This window comes from Pseudopodoces humilis, chromosome 2 (genome assembly GCF_049639895.1).
Source record: "Pseudopodoces humilis isolate 2021_Gansu_Grassland_sample_001 chromosome 2, ASM4963989v1, whole genome shotgun sequence".
NCBI classification, from domain to species: Eukaryota; Metazoa; Chordata; class Aves; order Passeriformes; family Paridae; genus Pseudopodoces; species Pseudopodoces humilis.
The window spans coordinates 98,683,300-98,707,331 of NC_142201.1; the positions used below are offsets into that span (position 1 = coordinate 98,683,300).

Sequence of the window (24,032 nt, forward strand, 5' to 3'; positions counted from 1 at the left end):
CGAATGTTAGCGATTTTACTAGACGTGTACAGAAATATTTAATCAGTATTTAATAAAAACATTTAATCCAAATAAACCAATGCCTGGTTTTTCTACCATGGCATTTAGATACAGTATCTACAAAATTAGAATTCATTGATACAGCTTTGTTGAAATCCCACTCAAAAATACATGCAACATGCACTTCATATTACAGGAGTGAAAATTTGCGAACTCAGAAGGCTGAGGAGTGTTTCAGAGTTTTGGAGCACGCTGTAAGAGAGCCCAATCCTTGGTATACTGCTGCTTTTACACAAACCAAACCAAGAGATGTAGTGGGGCCACCATGGTATCTACCTTATCTGCACAAACACTTTTACCTACAGAAAATTCTTATGCCTTAGAGTAGGCAACCTAGCTCACCGTGGTAGCATGAGTAAGACTCTTGTAAACTTGCTCCCTCCCTTTGTTCTTTTTTAAATAAAATATTGATCTCTTGGCTTACTATACTTCCAGGTAGAAAGTAGAAGACTGTTTAAAAAAAATTTTCATAAAGTGAATGTAGATAGTAACAATTAATGTAAACATCATGTTTTTGTTCCTGAGATACCCACACTGTATTTGTGTCTCTTCTTATTTGTATATTCATTCACCATATTCCATCTGTTCATCCATCTATAGCTCTGTAACTGTCCAGTAGGTTATCAAACACATTTTCTTTCATTTTAAGTAGGTATGTACCCTACATCTCCTTAACACCTGAAAGTGTATAAAGCATTCATATAATCATTTTCATTATTCTGGATATTTGTTTTCATTGAAAACTAGATTCATCACATAAATCATGAATTATTAATTCCCTCTGTGACCAACTGTTGCAGAAAAGCTAAGGAATCTGTTACAAGGATTAAATTAGAAATGTAGGTGCTGGGGCTTGTACTGATCTTCAACCCCTTCAATGCCCTTCAACCCCAAAGTACATTTGAAATATGTCAGCACATCCTTTTTCTTCTAAAAAATGATATAGCTGCCCCAAGTCCATATGATTTCCCCTGGCACCGTGCGCATCAAAACATTTTTCTTCCAAAGTGGGGAACTTCCGTTGCTTCTGGATCTCAGCATGTCCTCCACCTTCCAAAGAAACATCTTCTCTGTGCCGAATAAGAATTCTTTTCCATGTTAATCTTCTTACCCTGAAAGCAATTGGGGAAATATTAATCTAACTACAAAATAAAGACCGTTTTAGGAAATACTATGGTATAACTACTATTCCAAAAGTCAATAAATTCTATTTGTATATATATATTGACAGAGATAATGGTACATGAGCCGGTAATAGACACACTGCTCACATGCAAACACTCCCATAAGCAGAAACTTGTTTTTTTTTTATCTCTCCTCAGAATTTTAATTAAACTTTAATGCTATCTCTCACAAAATAATCAATGAGGATGTGGTTGCCATTTCAGGGCTCACTTCTGCCTTCCCTGTGTTAAGAATTCTTAGACAGTCTTAGCTGATACAATCAAATTACAATGCTTATTTAGTCTGCAGCACCCAGAAGGATAAATGATGGGAGCAGAATAAACACGAATGTGAAGTGATAGAACAGCACACATTATCTAACACAACTGGGGTACTGCGGTCCATCTCTATAAAATGAAACACAGAAAAATAAAACAGAAATAAATATGCACCATGCGGTACTGATTGCTTTGACTGTTGCAACCAACAGTACAGTGGATATTCAGAGTTGTACATGCATTATTATAAACACCAATACTCTGCAGATCTTTACATCTTAGCAGGTGGTTGGGTTTCCCACCTTCTGGCCACATGTACAACATGATAAAATGCAATATTCTAACTATTAATGTCATTTAAATACAAAGAAGAACTAACCTTGACCAGAACTCTTCACAACTACTTTGTAAACCTTCTACACAAACAACACCTGGTTTCCCTGGCATGCAAAACCCTGACAGAGAGAGCTCCTTGGCCCAGTCAATGATATTCTTTCTTTTTTGTTTGTTGTAAATGTGATGACTATAGATCCACAATCGAGTGAACATGGTGACTTCTGACTGTGTGGCTTCTGAGGCTGTCACTGAGGAGGATGAAAGATCTTTGTCAATGTAAGCAGCTGCGTGGTCTTTAACCCATTCCCTCGCACTCAACATGCAGGGCTCGCCACTGAAGTTTTGCATCAAATACGTTTTTAGATCAGAGTTAAGGAGAATCTGCTGAGAGCGGCTTAATAATGACGACCTAACGAAAAAGAAAAAATATGAATGCATATAAATATAGACATGTTTACAATTTAGCATGTTTTTAAAAACACAGAATAACAGAATCCTTAGGTTTGGAAAAGACATCCAATATGAAGACCAATCTTTGATCAATGATCACCTTGTCAACCAAACCAGTGCAAGTGCCACATCCAGCCATGCACTGAGCACCTCCAGGGAGGTGACTCCAGCAACTTCCAATGCCTGACCACCCTTTCCATGAAGAAATTCTTTCTAATGCCCAACCTGAACTTCCCTGAGGCCATTTCCTCTCACCCTGTTGTGTGTTCCCTGGGAGAAAAGGCCAATCTCCACCTGGCAACAGCCTCTTTCAGGTAGCTGCAGAGAGTGATAAGGTCTTCCCTGAGTCTCCTTTTCTCCAGGCTAAACAACCCCAGCTCCCTCAGTTGCTTCTCATAGGACTTGTGTTCCAGCCCCTTCCCCAGCTTCATAACTTTTCAAAAGTTTTGCTTCAAGCAGCCAAGAAAATCAGGCATAGTTAGATAATACGCTTGCTATTCATATTTAACTCATATTAGCTATGAAAACATCTTCATTAGTATTTAATTGGTGTGCTAACTCTTGAATTCACACACAGCACTACCAATCTGTAAAACAAAGTCAAGAAAAAGGTACTTCAAAAGTAAATATGGTGGCTGAACTAATTTCCTGTAATATACAAGTCTACTTCTTTAAACAGAAATAACAAAATCAGAAGGATGGAAGAATCAGTATTGTGACAAGGGAAGAATAAGACCTTTAACTATCTCTTCACCCCTTCAGTTTACCTTAAGCTTTATCAAAACAGACACATCTTTCTTCTTGAGCATCAGACCTAAGAACAGTATCTACATGTAACCCTTCCGTACAGGTGATGGCTCCTTCATGCTTTTTCCCTTTCCCTCACTTATTTGCTGAGCACACCATAGAAATCATAAGCTCGTTTGTTTTTTCTTCAGCATTGTTGTCAACCTTGCTTAATTTGGCAGTAAACCATAAAAAAAAGCTGTTTTCTCTGATCATAACCATATTTATGCAACACACTTTAACTTATAAATGTTTTTATTAGCAGTCATACCTCACAGTAATTTCTGGGAGAACAGTCGGATATTTAAATGGTAAAGCACAGGCCATAGAGAATTCCACCTAAAAACAAATGAGCAAATATTTACTTCATGTAAACCATAAAATTCCACAAAGTAATAAAATATTTTTTTAAAAAAGCTGTTTACAATACCATAGAGGCATTAGGCACCTCTGCCTTTACGTTCAGTATAAATTGAAGTTTTGAAGATGGCACCTCTGCAGATTCATTTTCAACATAGTGTTTCAATTCAGCTAGAGCCACTTGGTCTGTCACAGCAAACTCTTCCTCATAAGGAAACATGCTAGACAGTAAATCTAACTCTGAAATTTGTATTTCTGCTTCTTCTTGGTTGGCCATTTCTGTTGTTCCTTGAGCAAAGAAAAAATCAGGGAAGAAAGACACAGCTTGAATATGGGACAAAGTTCATTAACTACTCCTATGCAAATCATGTTACAGAATCACAGAATATGCTGAGTTAGAAGGAACTCACAAGGATCATCGAGTCTGACTTCTGGCCCTTTACAGGAAAATCACAAGAGTCACACCCTGTGTCTGGAAAGCTTTGTCCAAACGCTTCTTGAGCTCTGGAAGGCCGGTGCAGTGACCACTTTTCCGGGAGGCTGTTCCAGATCCCAACCACCCTCCGGGGGAAAGAACCTTTTTTTTTAATACCCAACCTTAAACCTCCCCTGGCACAGCTTCATGTCCTGCCCTCGGGTCCTGTCACTCGTCGCCAGAGTGCCTGTCCCTCCGCTTCCCTCACGAGGAAGCTGCAGACTTAATGCATCTTAATAGTTATTAAAAAGCCCATCATAAGCGGCTCGTCTCTGCCGGGAACTCCGGGTCACGCAGACACACTGACAGCCCTCGCGGTTTCCACTGCCCTGAGGTGGGACAGGACGCGCTGCTGTGTCACCAAACCAATGTTTTCCAGTCAGGGCTGTTGCTCACGTGTTCTAAGCGCTGGGGAGCCTCCCATGCCCCTCGAACACACCCACGCCGCTCCCGCTCCCCCGCGGCCCTCAGACTACTGAGGGGAGGCACCCGGCGTGCCGCCCGCGCATGCGCACACGTGACCCGCGCCCCACAATGCAGCGCGCCGGAAGCGCGCATGGCAGCCGGTGACCGCCGCCCCGCCACCGGTGATTGAGGTGAGAGGTTGCCGCCTGCTCCGTGTGGTGAAGTCATGCGACACCAAGTTGCTCGCACAGCCGCAGCGGCAGGTGAGGGATGGGAGTCCTCGGGGGCCGCCGCCGCGCTCCTGCTGCCGCGGCCACTCTCCTCCCAGTTCGGGACTCGCTCCGCCGGCGCGCTATAGCCTTCGCTCCGGCCGGGACGCGCGGCTATTCCGATTGGCTGCGACAGCTGTCGGTCATGGCGCAAGCCAATCGGAAGCAGGCGGTGCCGGGTCACGGGGGCGGGCTCGGGGCTCACCTGCTGCCGCGGGACGGGAAGTGCTGGCTGGCGACAGGGTCCGGCCTGCTGCCCGCCCCACACGGAGGTTCCACAAGCGAGCCTCGGAGGGCTTTTTTCCATTATGTCTATCAAACGCGGGTGCGCGTTTGGTCGCTTACAGATCGCTCTGTCTTATTTTAAAAAATAGAAAACGCTTCAGTCGTTCAGGCTGTGCATTTCCTCCTGAGGGCTGTGCCGTGGAAAAGCTGGTGCAGAGCCTGTCGGACAAGTCTGTCCAGGCACAGCGTGGGTTAAATTAACAGCCTCACGTGTTGACGCTGTCCTGCCTTCCCGGCAGGAGCAAGGACAATTTAGAAAGGATTTTTATTTATTAAAATTTGTTTTTACAAGATCAAGTGTTGTAGCTTTTTGCAGAAAAAAGTGCTGTAGAGGAAGTTTGTTGAATGAACAGTTACTTTTTTTCTGGACAAGTTGAATGCTAAGTTGCAGAAGTTCATAATTCTGCTCTTGATGAAGTGGCTGCCAAGCAGCCATCAAAAATTGGGTCATCTGCCCTAAGAGTATACTTAAGCAAACACGCTCGTGTTTGTAAATGGCTTTTCATACAAAACGTCCTCTGTGAGTATCATGCCTCAGCTCTCCCCAGCTTAATTTTTCTCTCTGATTCTCCTGGTCTGGCCTAATTTTTTTGGCTGTGACACCTCCAAGCAGACAGTTGTGCTCTGGGGCTGGTGTGCTGCCAAGTACAAGCAAAGAAATGGATTTGGAAAGGTGGATTGATACAGATTTAGTGCTGGTTGTGTTTACATGAAGGGTGGACAGCAGGGTTAAGCTAGCCCACAAAGATTGCAGAGAATTGATTTTGAACCCTTTTAGCTTCCTTGTTTTCATTGTACAACATATGTTGAGTTTTAAGTATACCTGATATTTTTGAATGATCTTCTGTAAGTTAAGTTACAAGGGCTACAGACTAGAAACTAAAAATGTCCCACCACATGTGCAGTAGCCACTGATCTGAAGCCAAGCTCTTGACTTAGGACTCTGTAGTGGTGGATCAGTCTTGAGAAGGGTCCATAGGCATAGTAGGTAACAGACGCCATCTGAATTATTTGCTTGATATGTGGGGAAGGTGATGATAAATCTTCTCCAGTAAAGAAATTGAAAAATTCGAATTCCCATTGTCTGTATATTTTCAAATATGTTAATAGCCTTTTCCTTGTGTCAGACTTCATCAAAGACACAGGGAATTTGCAGTAAACAAAATGAAAAGGTTGCAAATGCTTCAGGATTTAATTGGGACAAAAGCAATTCCTTTTCATAAAATCCCTGTGGTGTTTAAGTCCTTAAGGTTTATAGGATTTTTGATACTGAAGTTTCCATTATTTATTTTATTTCCTTATTATTTTCTGCAATGATTTTGATTTAACATTTTAAATAATTTGAGTTTTTTAATTCACACTGTGATCTTTTCTATACAACAATTACGATTGCTTAATGTTAAAATATAGTTAATTTTTTTTGTTTGGAAAATGTCAAATTAAAACAAGTTAATTCACCTCAAGGGACAGCTTGGCCATAAAAATAACTTGTGTAGCAATGAACAAGGAAAACTATAACTACTTTCTAATCTTACTGTTTTTCTTTGTTAGGTCCTTCCTTTTAGGAACAATTACAGACAAAAAATATGGGAAAGAAACGCATCAAAGGCAAAACTGCACAGTCTGATGAGTCTCCAGATATGCTGGGTATGTTTCCTCGGAGAAGTCTGTGGACCTAATGTTTCTTTTAACCTCAAAGAAAGCTTGAAAGCTGATTAACATTAGAAGGCCTTCATACTAGTCACTTGCTTTGAAGTCTCATTTACAAAATCTGGATTTTTAATTGAAACTCAAGTCTAAGCAAGAAATACTGTTGTCGTGACTTTTCTAAGTATGCTAGAAAATAATAATCCTGTCTTGAAAACTGAGATTAGTTTCTGTTTTTTAAGGAAACTCAAACACACAGTTCTTTACTGATACAGATTGTGTAAAATTACTCAGAATATTAAGGGTTTGTGGAGTCAGCCTCCAAGCTCAGGTTGCATTTTCCTAGTGAAATTTTGTTGCAGAAAATTCTTGCTTTAGCAGGAAAACTTGTGACTAAAATACTTTTTGTGAAGAAATTTGTCTTTATTCTTGCAGCTAATTTGGTACTAACTCTAGACACTTCAGCTCCCATAGTGTATTTTGGTTAAAACCTCTTAACCTCTTCTTTCTGCTCTTTTGCTCCTAATCAGAGATACTAAGTTTTATTCTTCGGCTCCACTGGATCCCACCTGTGCAGATTTTTTTTTTTTTTTTTTGGTCTTGTTTATCCTGGTTATGGTAGCTTTTGTTTTTACTTGTGTTGTGTAACATTCTCTTCTACTACCTTATTTGCCAAGTCACAGATTGTGTCTTTCTCGTCTTTTTTGTTGGTCCCAGCTGGGGGAGTGAGTTGAACCAGGTTAATTTAGCTGGGAGAGAGCACTTAGAGCTTGAGGAAGCTTGGTGTCCACTCTGCTTTGGTTTCCTGATTGTCCTGATCTTCTTGTGCTAGCTTCTGTCTCTAAAGAATGCCTTTTTTAGCTGCTTTTGTCTGATTTGGTTCTTGGGGGTGTTGGGGCCTTTTTTGTTTCCTGGTGCCAATGTCTGCTGTAACTGTTTCTCTTTTTCTCCTGCAAAGAGATCAGTTATGTTCTAATTGCTGCTGTCATCTTAATTTTTTGCCTGTAAATAGGTTATCTTAAGATGACAGAGACCTGTAAAGCCACATATGAAACTAAGACTGATCATGAATGTTCTACTGTAACATGAATAATTCCACTGTAACAGTAGTTGCCAGTATAAAATTTTTTTTGTTTGCTTTTTAAATGACGAGTTTGAGGTTGTAGATGAAGCTTATGTTTTTCAGAAAGGCTAAGACAATGCTGAATATCTATGTTTGTCTCTTGTTGGCCAGCATTTGCACTTTGATAAAATCCTGTAATCTTGGACAGGAACAGAACTGTAGGTACAAAAATTTGCACCAGTTTCACCTTATGCTAATAGAAGTTTGCAATCTTAAAGCTGTAATCTTGCCTCAACAAAGATGGATTCAGAGCTGTTACACTATCTGAGCAATAAAAACACCTCAAAGTAAAGTTTATGATACAGCAACAGTATACCCAGATTGTGCATGGTGGTAACAAAAGGTTTCTTTCTGATACTATGATAAATTGTCAGTGTTTCTTTGGCTCTAGAAAGACTGCTTCAGCTTCTGGGTTGCTGCCTGTGTCTTCAGTGTTTGTATTTGTTATGCTATCTACATCCTTCTTGTGCTTTTTAATTTGTAGAACCTGTATGCAAGCATATTCGTAAAGGACTGGACCAAGGGCAAGTGAGAAGGGCACTGCACAATGTGGAGTGGCATGTTTGTCAGGACTGCAAGGCAGACAGTAAGACACAAGAGAAGGCTGAGGACAAGGAGACTGATGAAGGCACCTCGATATGGTTATGCCTAAAATGTGGCCATAGGGTATCTCTTTTGTTGTTAATTTGTCTTAATATCTTTCAGTGTCTTGTAATACAGTGGAACAAGAGAGTTTCTAATTAAACTCTTATATTCTTTTTTTTATTGTAAAGATGATGCTACCTAGATGAATTTATATGCTTTAGAGTGTGATTTAAAAATGTCTGCTCTGAATGTCAAATGAAGTACTTGGAAGATGGCCCAAAGTCATTTAGCAGGCTTAAGGCTAAAACACCATCTTGAGGATTGGTTTTCCTAGAAAGTTTGATTTTTTTTTGCTGAGAAAATTAAAATGCTCCTAATCTGTCAATTTTTAAAAGATTTTAATGCTCACTTTAGTTCATGAAACTTACAACTGCATGCTGAAGTGGTTTTGGTTCTGTTTTATTCTTTCAGGGATTCAGACTGAAATTCATTCATTAAATGTTCAGTCTCATAGCAGCTTTATTCTGCACCCAGTAAATTACCCATCTGCAGAAATAAGTGTTTTGAAATAGATAGCCATCTGTTGATCCCAATTAGTTGAACATAATTGAACAGTTTTCGTTGTAACACTTTGTTTTCACTCTGACTTTATGTATGTTTCATTGACAGTCAAATGGATTTTGTGACACTTGTGGTTATCAATATTGTAGGGCTGTGACAGAAATTCTCCAGACCAGCATGCTTTAAAGCATTACGAAACACCGAGATCAGATCCCCACTGTTTGGTTCTCAGTTTGGACAACTGGAGTGTGTGGTGAGTTTGTCAGGCAGCACAAGACAAAGCTGGAGGGCAACAGAAGCTAGAATATCATTTGTCCTTTCTTTGTGAATTCTGAGATTTATCTCTAGATATATATTCAAGTGTTTCCAGACATGTAATTTCCAGCAGTCTTTGCTGAGATTTGTGCAGTAAGTGTTATTTTCTTGTAAAATTTATGATTAGAAAATTTTCATAATTAAGGTTGAACTTGACCAACTAGTAAAAATGGTTGACTTCATATTTTACTGCTTTTACTTGGTCAGAATACTGACACATGAAAACAAATGTTGATCTGTAGCTCTAAACCTTAAGTTTCAACCCTAGAAGAAGGCTTTTTCTGATATGCACTTAGTGACAACCTTACTTTTATCTCCTCGGTAAATACAATTTTTTTTAATACCACATATAGACAGGAAGTGCCACTAGAATTACAAGGTGCTGCTGGATCACGCAATACAAAATCCATGTCCCTGGTAGTTTTTGCTTCTCTCAAAAGCAATTACACACTTGTATATATAAGGGGAACCCTAATTTTCTAAACTGTGCTATATAGAAATACTGTACTTGACATAAAGAGTTTTTCTTTTGCTTAGTGATGTGGTTTTGCAACTTAGTATCTGTCATTATATTAATTTTACATAACATTATCTATTTACTTGATCACACTTAGCACTTACCTGTAATGATCGCTACTTTTAATGAACTCTAGAATGGAAATGGACTTTATTAGTAACATTATTACTAATGAATTAGCGAACTACTCTTTGTGAATTTAAATTACTGTTAAAATTGTGGGTTTGAAGTGCTCTATTTTCCCTGCTTTTTAATCAAAATATTTGCAAATGAGAGGAAGTTCTCGAAGTAAGATGTTTTGGCTTCCTTCTAGAGTTTCTTGGTTGTACAAACTTGAGCAAGAAATGATTCAAAGATCGATATATTGACTATAAATTAGTTATAAATCAAACCCACAGTCAAGAATTGTATTTCACAGTCGGCCTAGTACAAAAAGTCTGATCAAAACTGCTTTTGCTTTTATTAATGATATGGATGTGTGACCAAATTTCTCTGTAGTGTCCATGCACATGTGGTTCAAATTGGATATAAATAATTACTGTTAAGAGTTTAAAGACATGTTTTGGAGAAGAAAGAGAATTCTAGGAATTCATTAAGTTCTGCTCTTTTGGGTTTACAAGTGCTGTTGTATTGATTTTCAGTGCTGCTCAAATGGCCATCACTAGCAAAACCTTTTCCAATCCCTCGATTCTTTCAAGGTTGTCTGCAATTTTTTTGACAGGTAGAAGGTTATGGTGTTAAAACACACCATGGAAGAAGTAACTATCCTTTGTTATTCCAGGAGTGAGAATGTCCATTTTTATGATTAACCAGATACACAATAGATAAAAAATCAATAAGTTGAGCCAATTTTTTTAATGAGATATGAGGAAATGTGATGACTATAGCTAATGCTAGAGATTTGGGGAAATGCTTTGCTGCAGACTTCTTCTGCTTTTAATGTAAGAAAATTGAGTGACTTATGGTAATCCTGAAGTCTGCCTAAGAACTGTAATTGGTGTTTTCCAAAATGCAGAAGGATCAGTACCTTTTGCCACTTCTTCAAAGAGTTGATCGAGTGGAATTACAAAATTGGTATGCTTGAAACTCCTTCAGCTGTTTGTGTTCTGTCAGGGTTTTACTCTTCTCAAGCCTTTATGACCACAGCTTCTCCAACAATTTTCTCTAAAGCAGATTACTGGCATAACCATACACTTCTTTGTTCATAAACAGACAAATAGGGTTTGTGTCAGCAGTAGAAGAGCAAATACAAGATTTAAGGGTGGACTCTTGAATTAATTCTTATCTGACTTAAATACAATTAAGTATTTGCTTGACTAGAATATTCAAAATATTTCCCATGCCATAATGTTCATAAGTCATTTCCTTTAGGGCCTGATATCTTAGTTTCTTGATTTTTGGCAAAATTTTCCAAGCTTCTTTTTCTTGCAGCAGAGTTTCTAAGCACATATTTTAAAAGTTTAATTTATACTTGTAAATTGCAACCACCAGTCACCTTACACTAAACCTTGTAATTTTATAACTTTGTGTAATAAATTGTGTCAAACAAGTAAATAGTTTAGGATTTTTAAATACTAGAAAAAAAAATAGGATTAATTGTTTTCTTTTGGGGGCGGCGGAGACAGGTGCTACCAATGTGATAATGAAGTTCCATATAAAACTTCAACCCTTTTGGGCCAGACTGTGGATTTTGTTAGAAAACAAGTTGGTATTGACTCATCACATGCAGGTAAGTAATTATAGTATAGATACAGTCAATCAGAAGATCTCCTAAGTGTTGGAGACAGTACTATAAATTCAGAATTTACACTAAATTAGATTTAGCATCTTATGGTAAAGGGAAAAACTAATTTCTTCCCTTCTTTTATCTTCTTTGTCACAATTCTGATAGCATAAGTAACGTCCTAGCCCACAGGCCTAATTAGGTCAGGATTTTGCTCAGCATCCCCTAAACTTTTACAGACAAGACATCCAAGACTAGGAGGAAAAGAAGTTTTACTGGGACTTTTTTTAAAGGGTGACATTCAGTTTTTCTGTGAATAGGCATTTGAGTTTCAGTACTTAGGGTGCTGTGTTTATTCATCAGTGTTGCTCAGTCTATCTTAAAATCTAAAGAAAAATTGGCCTTTCTTAAGGATAATTTGATTTGATTTGATTTAAAGTTTTTTTGTGGGTATTTGTGAATGTATCAGAATGACTAAGTTTCCTGCTGTTAGAGCACATTTCCTAATGGAAGGAGTAGTATACAGAGCTTTTGTCACTGGGTCTGTACATTTATGATAGACAGCTGCAGTGCTTTTAGACATCTAAAATATAGTGTTCAGCCTGCAGTCTTTCTTTTAAAAGAAAACAAACACAGCAAAAACCTCCTAGTTTCCATAATGGCAAAACTGGTTTTGTACAAGGCATTTCCACTAGAAAAATTGGAAGAATTTGCATAAGAAAATAAATGCTATAACAAATGACTGTCAGAAATTCCAACACTTGAGTGCAATCACAAGCCTTGTGGGAAATGGAATACAAACACCCAGCAATGCCACGTGGCTGTCTCTGAATTCAATTTTTTGAGAAAGCAGGTGAGGTTTTCCCACAGGGAGCAGAGTTTTTTGAGTGGTCAGTCTTTCTGAGACACAGAGTTGGACTTCATATCAGTTGCCAAAATTTTCTTCTTGGGTTTTAACTAGAAAATCAGTGAATACCTGGGTGCAGTTGTTGCCTGTTTCATGTGTTCTGTGTGTTGTTGTCCATCTATATGTTTCTTGTCCTAAGATTGTACTGTCTGTTTTCCTTGCTTTCTCTGAACTTGTGTTACTTGATTTTAAAGATAGTATTAGCTCTCAGCTGTATTTACTAGAAACCTAATCAATAGCTGACTGCCAAACTGGCAGAACCAGTGTGGATGTTATTTTGAAAACTGCCTGGAACTCCCTTAGAACATTATTAAACAGGCTGTTGAAATTTTCAGCAATACACCAAAATAATTTTGGGGAAAATATTTTTAACTCGTCTTGAAGACTGTAAACCTTTCAGTATCATCTGTTTAGGTGCATGAAACGAACATGAGAATGCTTTGACAGTGGGAGCCTGTTTAATTTTGTGGAAAGCCCTCACATAGATGATTTTCACAGGAATAAAGTTTAACACTTGAAGAATTTAAGAGGATGTTTGCATGAATGGCTTGTGGGCCAAGACATGTTTAATTTGCTTGCTAATTTGAAATGGGATTTCGGGGGTTCTTGATTTGTTGTTTTTGTTCTTTTGTTGTGTTTATTTTTTAACTTCTACTACCTAGACAATTTAAGAACCCAAACCAGTAGTTTTATATTAAAAAATTGAAGAATTAATTATCATGTGTATAAGCTCTAAACATCATAAATTGCTGCTGGCTGTAATAATCTTTTCTAGCCTATACCCTATGACTATCTTAATATGTGATATGTTTTTATTATTTCAATAGAAAAACAAGAGAACAAAGAAGTTGAAAATAAAAAAGTAGAAAAAGACAGCAAAAATGAGCAAGAAAAAGAAGTTTCACTTAAAGAAGAAAATTCTCATTCAACTGCTAATGGAGAAGTCACTGTGAAAGGACTTAGTAATTTGGGGAATACATGTTTCTTTAATGCAGTGATGCAGGTACAGGACTTGCTGTTGTTTTTAGAAAAACTTTGAATAGGAAGAAAGCCACAAACAAAATGAAAAACATCCCACAACAACCCTGCCCCCAGCATTTTACAGTGACACAATTAGAATGTGTTTTTTTTATCTGCCAGGAATGATGGCATCTATCTAAAAATAGTGTGTTGGCCCAGAGAAATACAAAGAAATGGAGCTGCAGGTTCAGACTTGCTCTGAGGGGAAATACAAGAAACTGCCTTGTCCTTGAGGGACAGCATTTTTTACTGATATAAATTAAGCGTGCCAACTTCTAGTTATTTTTTAAAAATATGAAATAGTCTGACACATCACCCTTGTGACCTCTTTGAGTATAAGAGATTAGTACTCAAAGACCATGGGTGTTTATTGTAATAAAAATGTCTCTCTCAGGAACAGGAAATCAAAAGGAAATACTGGATGAACAAAACAAGATGAGCATGTTGCAGGCATTGCCATCTTGCGTGACTTGTTCAGCTAAGAAGTGTAGAATAAACTTGTTCTTCCATGTGTATTGAAACTGATGTGATCTTGTGCTCTTTGGCTCTTGATACTGAAGCTTTACTCAAACAAAATTCCCACTGTACTTGCAGATTTTAGTGAACTGCTTTTGATTTACTTTTAAACACTTTTTAAACCCAAGTAAATACATACACAGCATATTATCCTTTGATTTTTTAGAAACAGTCAGTGGTAAATACACTTGTCAAAAGATCAGTCTGTAGAAGAAAAATACATTTAGGGTTTCTGCAATATGAAGTAAGGTTTATAGAGGACACTGGAAGTCCCATTAGCTATCTGGAATGTACCTTTAAGTCTTAAACACAGATGGAAATTCTGAAGTGGTAGTTAACCACTTTAGTTCTGTGTTTGGGAAAATAAATTGCTACTAAACTGGTTGCTACAAATTCCATGACTAGCAGAGTTCAGCTGCCCTTCCTGTTGTCCCTGTTTTCCAATCTCTTTCTGTCTTTTATGTTCTACAGAATTTATCACAAACTCCAGTCCTGAGGGAGCTGCTTAAAGAAGCTAAAGTGCCTGGCACAACAGTTAAAATTGAGTCACCTGAGCTATGCATGGTAAAATGCTTTGACCTCTGTAGTGTTTGTCCTTGCCTTCCAGTCTATTAAGGAAACAAGCAATACTTATCTGTCAATTTTAAAGCTGTTCCACATAATACTAACAAGATTAAGATGTAAAATCAGCAGGAGCTTCACCACTGATTTCCATAAAGCGCTTCTGAAGTCAGCAGAGGTATTTTGTTTGGACTGTAAGAGCAGTGATTCAATACTCTGTTGTAGGAGTGCTTGCATTATGATGATATTTAAAGGGTGAAAATGTGTAACTCTTGCTATAATGCCACTTGTCTAAATGCAGAATAGGAAATTAGAGACTGTCTGTGTTAAATAACACGCCTGTCACTACAGTTAGATTTGGATGACAAAGAAAATACACAACCTTTTTTAAGAAATTGGGTTTTTTTCCTAGTAAAGGCAAGAAATCGAGACTTTGAACTAAACAATAAATGAGTTTTGCTATTTCATGATAAACCACACGTTTTTGTCAGGTTAACTCATTGCCATTTTGGAATTTTGTGTATTCTATTTGACAATAATATTTTCAGGAACTGAAAAAAAAATAAACTTACTTCAAAAGAATCTGCCACTGAATTAAGGCAAAACAACTCTTGTGCTTTTCTTTCAAACAGGAACCTCAGCTAATAAAACTGGATCAGCCAGGTCCTTTAACACTAGCCATGCATCAGTTTGTGACAGAAATGCAAGAGACAAAAAAAGGCGTAGTGACTCCTAAGGAACTTTTTGCTCAGGTTTGCAAAAAGTGAGTATCTGTGCAAATTGCATGTTATAGTCACTCTGAAAAAGTTTCTTGTCTAAGACTGTCAGTTTTTCCTCTTTTTTTATGTCTAGCTCAAAACACACCATATAAAATTTGTAGAGTACTTAACAATTTTTGAAAGAAGAGAAAAATATAAATAAATAGCAGTAAAATGAAAGATACTCAGTAACATACCATACTGAGTAGCTGGCATCATATTTTTAGACAATACGATGTATAGATGCTTGTTGCTTTTATATCCATACATTCTGGAGACTTTGTCTATACATGTTTGGAATTAATTGTTTTTGCTTTATCTCTGAGTTCAGTTATACTTTACAATTTCATTTAACAGAGCAATACGATTCAAAGGTTATCAGCAGCAAGACAGTCATGAATTGCTTCGTTACTTACTTGATGGAATGAGAGCAGAAGAAATCCAAGTGAGTGCTAGAGTCATAGTTGTGCATACCTTTCTTCTTCATGTCCCAGACCCAGACTCTTTCCTCTGCTGAGGGGAGGAAGAACATACTTTCTGAGATATGTCAGCCTCTGTAGCATGGTTGTGCTATCCATAGCACTCACTTGAAGCATATTAGCAAAGATAACTCACAGAAAAAGTGGGTTTGGAACATGTGTAGTCTCTCTAAAGAATGTCTTCATTTCTGAAACAGACTGGTAGAAATTCTGTAGGGGTTTCTTGCCATTTTTAATTTGGGCTAGTATTTCATCCTTAGACTGATTTTCTTACATACTAATTGGAACATGATGGTTGCAACTTCTCAGTTGATTTATTTTTTCTTTTAATATCTACAGGAACTGTTGTGTGGTTCCACAGGTACTTGTGTTGTTTGTATTGATTATCTTAATTGGTGAAGATAATACTTTTTCTTCTATCTGAAACACATCATAAAATGAAGTAGTTAACTGAATTAGTTTAGGAAATTTTACAGAGTATATTTGTTTTGAAAATTTCAGCAAATAAGTGTTGGAATACTAAAGGCGCTGAGTGACTCTAACAAACAAAATGAAGAAGAACTTAAAAAGAAAATTAAAGGTAAAATAAATTATCACAGCATCAGTAATTTGTAAAATCTCTTTTTTTGAAGTATATAAAGTAACATTAATAGTATCAACTAAAAGATACATGTTTACTTGTTAAACTTTATGCCATCTCCTGAGTATGCATGTGTTAGCTAGAATAACAGGGTCAGTAGTTCTAATCTATATTTAAATGTTTTGCTGAAATGTCTTGGTGGCATTTCCTTCTTGATAGGATAAGAGAGAGTTGATTCTGTAGACATCATACATTAAAATATGTTTGGGCCATGATTAATCATTCAAACATGTAAGAAATAAAAATACTAGTATGTGAATATAATTTATGCAGCTGCTAATAGTCCATTGTTACTTAACAGTAATATAAAAAAAATCCAAACAATGAACAGAAGAATTTTAAACTTTTCAACATGACTTTGGAGATGAGCTACCAATTTAAATTCAAACTGTGTTACTCTGAAATTACAACTTGAAGAAAATGGTTTTGTTTGTCAGACAAAAGTTGGTGCTTGTTTTTTAAGTTCAGATAGTTGTTTCAGTCTTGAGAGAAAACAGAAATTCTTAGTGAAACACAGTACTTCTGAGAAAAGAGGGAAATGCATTTGAGCAGAGAAAGTGGTAGAGGTATGGTTTAACCCAGCTGTGTTCTGCAAATGTGTTTTCACCCCCATTCTTTTGATACGCAAAAGATTCTTAATTTAAGAATCTTGCTGTACTTGCTATCCTGAGGAAACCTGAGCAGGTCAACATGTTCCATCATATACCTTGCATGTTATATTCTCCATTTTCATTTGGTATGTTGTAATGAAATTGGTTGCCAGTGTATTGTGTATAATATTTTTAACTTTACTATATAATTTTTGAATTCTCAGAATATGAAAAGAAAAAGGGAATACAAAGTTTTGTAGATCGAATCTTTGGTGGAGAATTAACCAGCACAATTATGTGTGAGGAATGCAGAACTGTAAGTAAAGTGCCTGCTCTGAATGACCTAGAGTATGTATGACCTACAGTTATGTCCTGTAATCTGCAGGAGAAGCCCAGAGTGACTGTCTGTAGAAATAAGACTTGACTAGCTGCATGCTTTTCAAAAAGGAGTGTGGTTTGTCTGGAATTTTTTCTTGCCTTGTGTTTTTAAAGATAATCTTCCAGTTCCTTTCAAAAGCCTTCCAGAAAAAGAGGTCAGCAACAGCAAGCTGCCCCTGCCAGAATTCCCTCCTAGATTCCCAGTGAACACCTTCCAGTGATACAGATCATAGAGTAAATTAGTTGTTATGGGGCCCTACCCTTTTTTATTCAGGGGATTACGTTTTCCCCTCTCCCAGAATGAAAAAACCATGGGATTGTCAGGAGGACAGCTAAGAAGGCATTACTGGGATAATACATCCCGAGAATGAAGTAATTGAGTGCATTAACAAATGGGCTAGTTGAATATCATGATAGATTACAAATGTGAGTCTCTTAGGCCCTAAGGTGCAGTCTCACTAGATAACTGAAATTCATCAAAATATTTCCTGCTAATTTCTGTGGTAATGTGACTGCTGGATTTTTGGTCATTGAAAGCTATTTGTGGACATAAATGAGCTGTGTTTTACAGTTGTGTGCACAAGTGAAAGCAGGCCTTGAATGCAAACATGCAAATGCATCTATTGACAGCAAGCCATCTGCTTCCAAACAAAATTAAATTGGGCTCTTGATTATTCATTTAAAGGTGTCCTTGGTCCATGAGTCTTTCCTTGATTTGTCGCTTCCTGTACTAGATGTTCAGGTAAGAAACAGTACATAGGTGCTTTTCAGCTTATATATATTTTTTGTTTATGTGAAAACACTTATTATTCAGTCATTAGGAAGAGCATTTAAACTTCTACTTTTTTGCAAAAGTATCTTTTGCAAGTCAAAATTGCACAGAAAGGTAGAGAAAAAGATTTTTCATGAGAGCCATTCCTGTAAGTTGTGGCTCATAAATTGTCTCTGGGAAATCATACAGGTTGTTTGAGTTCTTTGGGGGTTTGTTTTCACTTTTTTCATCCATTTTTCTGCACCAAGTACCAGAATACTTCTCCTAATATTCAGGTTATGGAATAAAGTTAAGAAATGCTGATAGGATAGTATGTGAATACTTATTTGATCAATCTCCACTCACTCAAAGTATTTGATTTGCTTTGTGTTTTGTATTAATAACATGTATATGTAATATTTCAGATTTTTTGTGTAGCACTGCTTACTCATAAATATTGGAATGGAACACCCAGAGCCAAAGGGGTCATGACTTTTGCCACAAACAAGCTTTTCACTTTAGCAGAAGCAAACAAGTTCTGTGGCAGGCAGTTCAACTGAAAATGTCTCTACTTGTGTAAAACATTACTCTTCAATGCATTTAATGAGATCTGTTAGAGGCAAAGGTGATGTTGCCCCTTTATAGGTTCAGAATTTGGCCCTCAAAAGCCTTACTTTTCATACTGTTTCATTCATGCTAGTCCTTGTTTCATGTGGACTCTTGAGTGAGACACTCCTTCCATTAATATCAGGGTGTGAGTTGTATGTTACATCATTAAAATGCTATATTTGAGCTGAAAACTCAGATAACGTCTCTGTTTCTGTGGTTGTTCTGTGGCTTTTTGGGTTTTGTAGAAAGTGAAAATTACAAAGAGAGAAAATACTAAGAAAAAAAAAGAAAAGGAGTCCGAAGATGAAGAGAATAGAATCAATGACCATTACCTTAAGCAGAAAGATGAGCCCCCTCGTACAAGTAAGCACCTAGAGAAAAAAGAGAAGAAACAGGCCAGAAAACGAGCCAAGGTTGGTTTGGATAGGTATTTCAGTTCTGCTTGCTATTTCTAATGAAAGAAATTCCTTTTGTTTCCTAAGTTTACATGAAGGAGGAGAGAACTTAGAATTTCTCCTATTTCAAATGCCCAGCTGAAAAGACCAATTATACCCATGTGTTTGCTGTTAAGATGTTCTGTTGAGCATTGCTGTGTAGGAATAATATAATAATATCCAGCAGAATTTGTTGCCTGTCTGAAGTAGCCATAATTTGTATCAGACTGTTTTCCTGTCACTGATTGCAAGAATATTCACAAAACTTTAGACTACAGACGCAAGAAAGATCAGGAAAATAGCAAGGGCATCATTAGCTGTATTTTGATGATACTGTGTAACAAGGAGCAGCGGGAACTATGTCTGAGTGAGGATAAATTCAGTGTTAGTGGAACTGATCATCTCTGATCATTAAATCATAGATTGTTCTTCCCCCTCCTGCCTTGTGCATCTATGGCATGCAACAAACATTCTGATAAAGAACTGGTAAGAATTGCTAAATATAATTTGTACTTACTTTGTTTTTTGTACTCTTGTTTATTATGTATTCAAATGGGCAGAGCCAACGCCGGCAGCAAAAACTTCAAGGAAAGGTGTTTCAGTTGACAGATCTCTGTGCAACTGAACAGCCAGAGGTAGATGTAGAGTACAACCAAGAATCAGAGACTGAAATAAGCTCTGAAACTCTTGATAAGAGGCAAGAAGAGGAATCATCACATGATTGCAAAGATCACTGCTTAACTCAGAAAGACTTGAGTATACAGGGAAATAGTACAGAGATTCAGAGCAGGCATGAAAATACAGGAAAGCCAGAACAAGAGTGTGAGGAAAATGAGTCTTTCACGGATCTCTCTATGGAAAGCTTAGATTCTGCTATGAAGTTTGTCAATGGCCTTGACAACCTGTCTTTGAAAGAGGAGGATGATGAAAATGAAGATGAGGAAGAGCTTGCTGCGGACTTTTCAAAACTCCACCTGAGTGCCAGTGAATCTGACGCAAGTACCTTGGATGGCCTACAGCCTGTTCCTAACAAAACGTGTGAAGTGTCTACAGATGACCCCGAAACAGCATTCTGTACTCTGGCAAACAGGGAAGAGTTGAACCCTGAGGAAGATTCAATCCATCACTGTTTGTATCAATTTACCCGTAATGAAACACTTACCGAAACCAATAAACTACTGTGTGATGTGTGTACACAAAGGCATTGTGGACCAAAGAACAACATAAAAAGTATGACAAACTTTTTTAAAAGAAAACTTTAAATATATCCCTGTCTGCTTCTTGAGTGGGTAAAGGGTGGGGGGATTATCCCTAAAGTAGTATTTGTACAACTTTGTCTACTGTCATTCATCATATTAAAGGGGAATGCTCAGCTTCTCAGTTCTTGTAGTAGATGACACTGTAACAGTTTAGTGAAAATAAATTCCTGCTGTAACATTTGTTTTGATACAAAACTTGTTTTAATCTTTGGTGATTTTTCTTTTCTGCAGGTGAAAAGAAGTATGTTTATACCAATGCCAAAAAGCAGATGCTTATCTCTCTAGCTCCTCCAATTTTAACCCTTCACTTAAAAAGGTTTCAGCAGGTAAGTATCAGGCTGATACATGTATATAGCCTCAGGTTGATACGTAAATACATGTACATATGCATGTAGTCCTAGCTTAACTTGAAAACATGCTAGTGTTACTTTTATTTTGTATACAACTAGTTTGGTTTTTTTTTCCCAAAGTTTGGAAGGCATTAGTGTGCAGCATTGTGTTTTGTGGTCTTAGAGGCATTGAAGTGTGTTTTCCTGAAAGAATATTCCTTGATTAAATGGAAAACATTGTTTTGTGAGCATATTCATAACATATTCCCTCATTATTCTTACTGTTTACTGTATTAAGCAGAATTTTAGCATTAATGGTTTCCTGCTATTACTGCTGGTCATGGGCTCGTATATTTCAGTAGGTAGAGGTAAATAGGATCCCTTACTAGTAACAAATAAGTAACAAGTTGGCAGAAGTGGAAAAGAGAGGATTCTGAGCCTTGTGGGGGACAAGGAAGGATAAAAGGAAAGCAAAGTAACTTAAGTTTTATTTACAGACACTGAAGTAAAGTCACTTACCTCTTTATTGCCAAGTTGTAGAAAAATTTTTAACTTGGGGCTTCAGCTTTTCAAGAGAGAAAGAGGAAAGGAAAGGGAAGACAATATTACCTCTTGTAAATTTAAACCTGTTTGGTGTTTTGGTCAATATACTTAAAAAATAAGTGAGGCAACTTTGATCAGATGAAAACCAATTTCATATAGAAAATAGAGATGTGTAGCCTGTTCCAAGAGCCTGTAATATGAAGAAAATAACATTTATCATCATCTCCTTTTGTTTTTCCAGTTTGATACTGGATGATTATTTAAGTGGGAGCACAGTTTGCATCAGTTCAGATGCTCTAAGATCAGATCCTCAGGCATGTTACAGTATCTGAGAAGCAAGAGTTGTCCTCATAGTTACTGAAGTACATTAGAGCTGATTCTTTTTCCACTTCTGCTACCATTACATTAATGTATGAGTGAGCTGAAGAGCCATCTTAACTTGTGCTCCAGTGCAGCATGTGGGGGCAAGGAAATAATGCTGGAATACTGGAAATCAGAAATAAAAAAATTCGCTTTTTCCCAGTTTTGTATAATGTAAAACTAATTTGTATTGTTGAAACTTTAACCTGGAACATTTAGTAACTAAGAATGGTTTTAATATGCTCCATTTTAACATTATGGGGTTTTCCCTCTACTTTGATTGTTTAAGGCTGGATTTAATCTGCAGAAGGTTAACAGGCATATCAAGTTCCCAGAAGTGATAGACTTGGCTCCTTTCTGTACAGCTAAATGTAAAGTAAGTGGGAAAACAATCAGATTCTCCTATGCCATGTTCTAATGTGCTTTCACAACAAAGCTGCATAGCAAGATCTTTGTAGAATGCTTGTCAAGCCTGCTACTTTGTGTGTTAACTTGTACTTTACTGCTTGCAACTGTAGTGCTTGCATGAATCTCTTGTGATCAGTTTCCATTTCATCAGCAAAAAAAGCAAAGTTTACATTCTTCAAAACCCAGCACTTGGCTGACATAGCTAAACTTGTGGTTTTCTAGAATGTGGCTGAAGGGAATACAAAGGTCTTGTACTCTCTCTATGGAGTTGTTGAACACAGCGGAACAATGAGGTCTGGGCACTACACTGCCTATGTTAAAATGAGAGCTATGAACAACCACCTCTCTGATCTTGTCCTTCGAGGACAATCTCAAGGTAAATCATTAGAAATATTTTTACAAATTATTTCTTACAGAATCACAAAATGGTTTGGGTTGGAAGGGGCCTTAAAGATCATGTAGTTCAAACCTCCTGCCATGGCCAAAAAGTTCTCCGAGATGGGCAATGAAGCTGGTGAAATCCTGTAAGGAGCAGCAGAGGGAGTTGGGAGGGCTTAGCCTGGAGAAAAGGAGGCTCAGGGGAGATCTTACTTTCCAGAACTGCCTGAAAGGAGGGTGTAGTGAGGTGGGGATCCAGCTCTGCTCCCAGGCAACCAGTGACAGGAAGAGAAAATGGCCTCAGACTGTGCCAGGGGAGGTTCAGGTTGGACATTAGGAAGGGATGAAGACAAAATGGTGGTTAAGCATTGGAACAGGCTGCCCAAGGATGTGGTGACATCCCCATCCCTGGAGGTGTTCAGGGAACAGCCAGGTGTAGCAATGCTCTGGTCCAGTTGACAAGGCAGTGATCAGTCACAGGTGTTGGATCTTGGAGGTCTTTTCCAACTCAATGATTCTATGATTGTACTCTATGATTCTTAAAGGACAGTAATAGAACTGATTGCTTCAATTCTTTGTTGTAACTTTTACTCCTACATTTTTCCTTTCACAGCTTCAGAAACTGAGCCAGTGAAAGGTCAGTGGTTCCACATCAGCGATACCCATGTACAACCTGTCTCTGTGTCCAAAGTGCTGAGCTCCCAAGCCTATCTTCTGTTCTATGAGAGGCTGCTGTAACTCATCAGAAGAGCCTTGTGTGTTGCAGCCACCTTCTTTGGAGGTCTGAGAGAAGACTTGCAAATCATGTTGTTAACATGTTGGAGCTATACAGCAGGAATTCACTTTCTGCATTTTAGACACACTGACAAGTGGTTAACTTATACTTTTTCCAGTGTTTCCACTACTTTTCAATAAAAGTTTTTTCCAAAATTACAGCTTTGTGTTTTTGTTGAGTAATTTGGATATTGATATAAATCTTGATCAGCAGCTTTTTCACTTTAAAGCAGACAGTTCTACTTTTGAACTGTAGTTCACTAGCTATCATGTGTTCCCATGCGTTTTTTAGACCTGGGTTCCAAGCATAAGAAGCTGTTTCTTCCTACGTATCTTAAGAGCCAAAACAATTGCAGCCTCAGCTCTCTTTTCACTATCAGTTTATGTCCAATAGAGGAGCTCTCAAGTTTGCAGATGCTCCAGGCATTCTCTTGCTGGTGGTTTGGCAAGGCTGAGTGCTCAGCTCGCTCTCACTACAGGCTGTCCCGTGTAGCCTTTCTGCACAGCAAGCTTAAGACCAGTAGTAGTCCTGCACTGACGTGACTTTGAAGTTCTCCACAAGCTTCACGATGGCTTTCATGTGAATGAAATCTTGGCTCTGCCAAGCTAGAGCAGCAGCTGCTTACATTCAGTGCATTTTTTCACAACAGCTTTACTAAGAAAATGGGCATCTTGTTCTTGCAACCCTTAGAGCCAGCAGCAGTAGCCCTCATGCAGCTGACTATAGCAGTATGCCAATCCTTCTGAAAACTTGCTGAGTTTATTTTTCAGCCTCACCACCAACTGACTATAAAGCCATCATTAGTAGAGCTGTTGTATGGCAGCCTTATTTAGGCATAAGATAGTTCCAGACTTGATTTAGCCTTCCACTCCCTTCTGGTTGTGAGATAGAGTAGCGCTGGCAAGAGTAGTAAAAGGATTAATTATTGAAGTGGCTTGGATTTCAAGTGCAGTTATCCTTTCAAGCTACTTGGAGACACATAAGCTGTTTACTTCCCA

General features: G+C 37.8%; 2 protein-coding genes across 7 annotated transcripts; one reads left to right on the forward strand and one right to left on the reverse strand.

The window, feature by feature from the left end:
• Nucleotides 1-27: 27 nt before the first annotated feature.
• On the reverse strand, nt 28-4,387 carry RWDD2B (RWD domain containing 2B). 3 transcript variants are annotated; one of them, XM_088051258.1, is made up of 5 exons: nt 4,032-4,387; nt 3,505-3,722; nt 3,346-3,413; nt 1,882-2,247; nt 28-1,172 (listed from the first exon to the last, which is right to left on the reverse strand). In XM_088051258.1, the coding sequence occupies exons 2-5, from the start codon at nt 3,709-3,711 to the stop codon at nt 935-937; spliced, it is 879 nt and encodes a 292-aa protein (XP_087907384.1). In that variant the 5' UTR covers nt 3,712-3,722; nt 4,032-4,387; the 3' UTR covers nt 28-934. The 3 variants fall into 3 exon arrangements, with proteins under 3 accessions (XP_087907384.1, XP_005524046.1, XP_014108790.1); XM_005523989.3 differs by having other exon boundaries at nt 3,505-3,713; nt 3,845-4,387; XM_014253315.2 differs by having other exon boundaries at nt 3,845-4,385.
• Nucleotides 4,388-4,432: 45 nt separating this feature from the next.
• USP16 (ubiquitin specific peptidase 16) lies at nt 4,433-23,192 on the forward strand. 4 transcript variants are annotated; one of them, XM_014253297.2, is made up of 18 exons: nt 4,433-4,505; nt 6,420-6,515; nt 8,123-8,304; nt 8,934-9,037; nt 11,242-11,345; nt 13,074-13,249; nt 14,254-14,346; nt 14,976-15,106; nt 15,459-15,546; nt 16,082-16,160; nt 17,035-17,126; nt 17,874-17,930; nt 18,794-18,961; nt 19,543-20,212; nt 20,473-20,567; nt 21,763-21,849; nt 22,104-22,257; nt 22,873-23,192. In XM_014253297.2, exons 2-18 carry the CDS (start codon nt 6,455-6,457, stop codon nt 22,995-22,997), a joined length of 2,466 nt encoding a protein of 821 aa, XP_014108772.1. In that variant the 5' UTR covers nt 4,433-4,505; nt 6,420-6,454; the 3' UTR covers nt 22,998-23,192. The 4 variants fall into 4 exon arrangements, with proteins under 4 accessions (XP_014108772.1, XP_005524047.1, XP_014108773.1 ...); XM_005523990.3 differs by having other exon boundaries at nt 4,445-4,577; XM_088051257.1 differs by lacking the exon at nt 4,433-4,505 and adding an exon at nt 5,265-5,388.
• Nucleotides 23,193-24,032: the final 840 nt, after the last annotated feature.

Excerpts from the sequence above, each read along its gene's own strand:
- RWDD2B (XM_088051258.1), bottom strand. The coding sequence starts at position 3,711 with ATGGCCAACCAAGAAGAAGCAGAAATACAAATTTCAGAGTTAGATTTA. Across the intron at positions 3,414-3,504 it reads AGGTGCCTAATGCCTCTATG|GTGGAATTCTCTATGGCCTG; the intron begins GTATTGTAAACA and ends ATTTGTTTTTAG. Across the intron at positions 2,248-3,345 it reads CTCCCAGAAATTACTGTGAG|GTCGTCATTATTAAGCCGCT; the intron begins GTATGACTGCTA and ends CTTTTTCGTTAG.
- USP16 (XM_014253297.2), top strand. The coding sequence starts at position 6,455 with ATGGGAAAGAAACGCATCAAAGGCAAAACTGCACAGTCTGATGAGTCT. Across the intron at positions 15,107-15,458 it reads TTTGCTCAGGTTTGCAAAAA|AGCAATACGATTCAAAGGTT; the intron begins GTGAGTATCTGT and ends TTCATTTAACAG. Across the intron at positions 15,547-16,081 it reads TGAGAGCAGAAGAAATCCAA|CAAATAAGTGTTGGAATACT; the intron begins GTGAGTGCTAGA and ends TGAAAATTTCAG.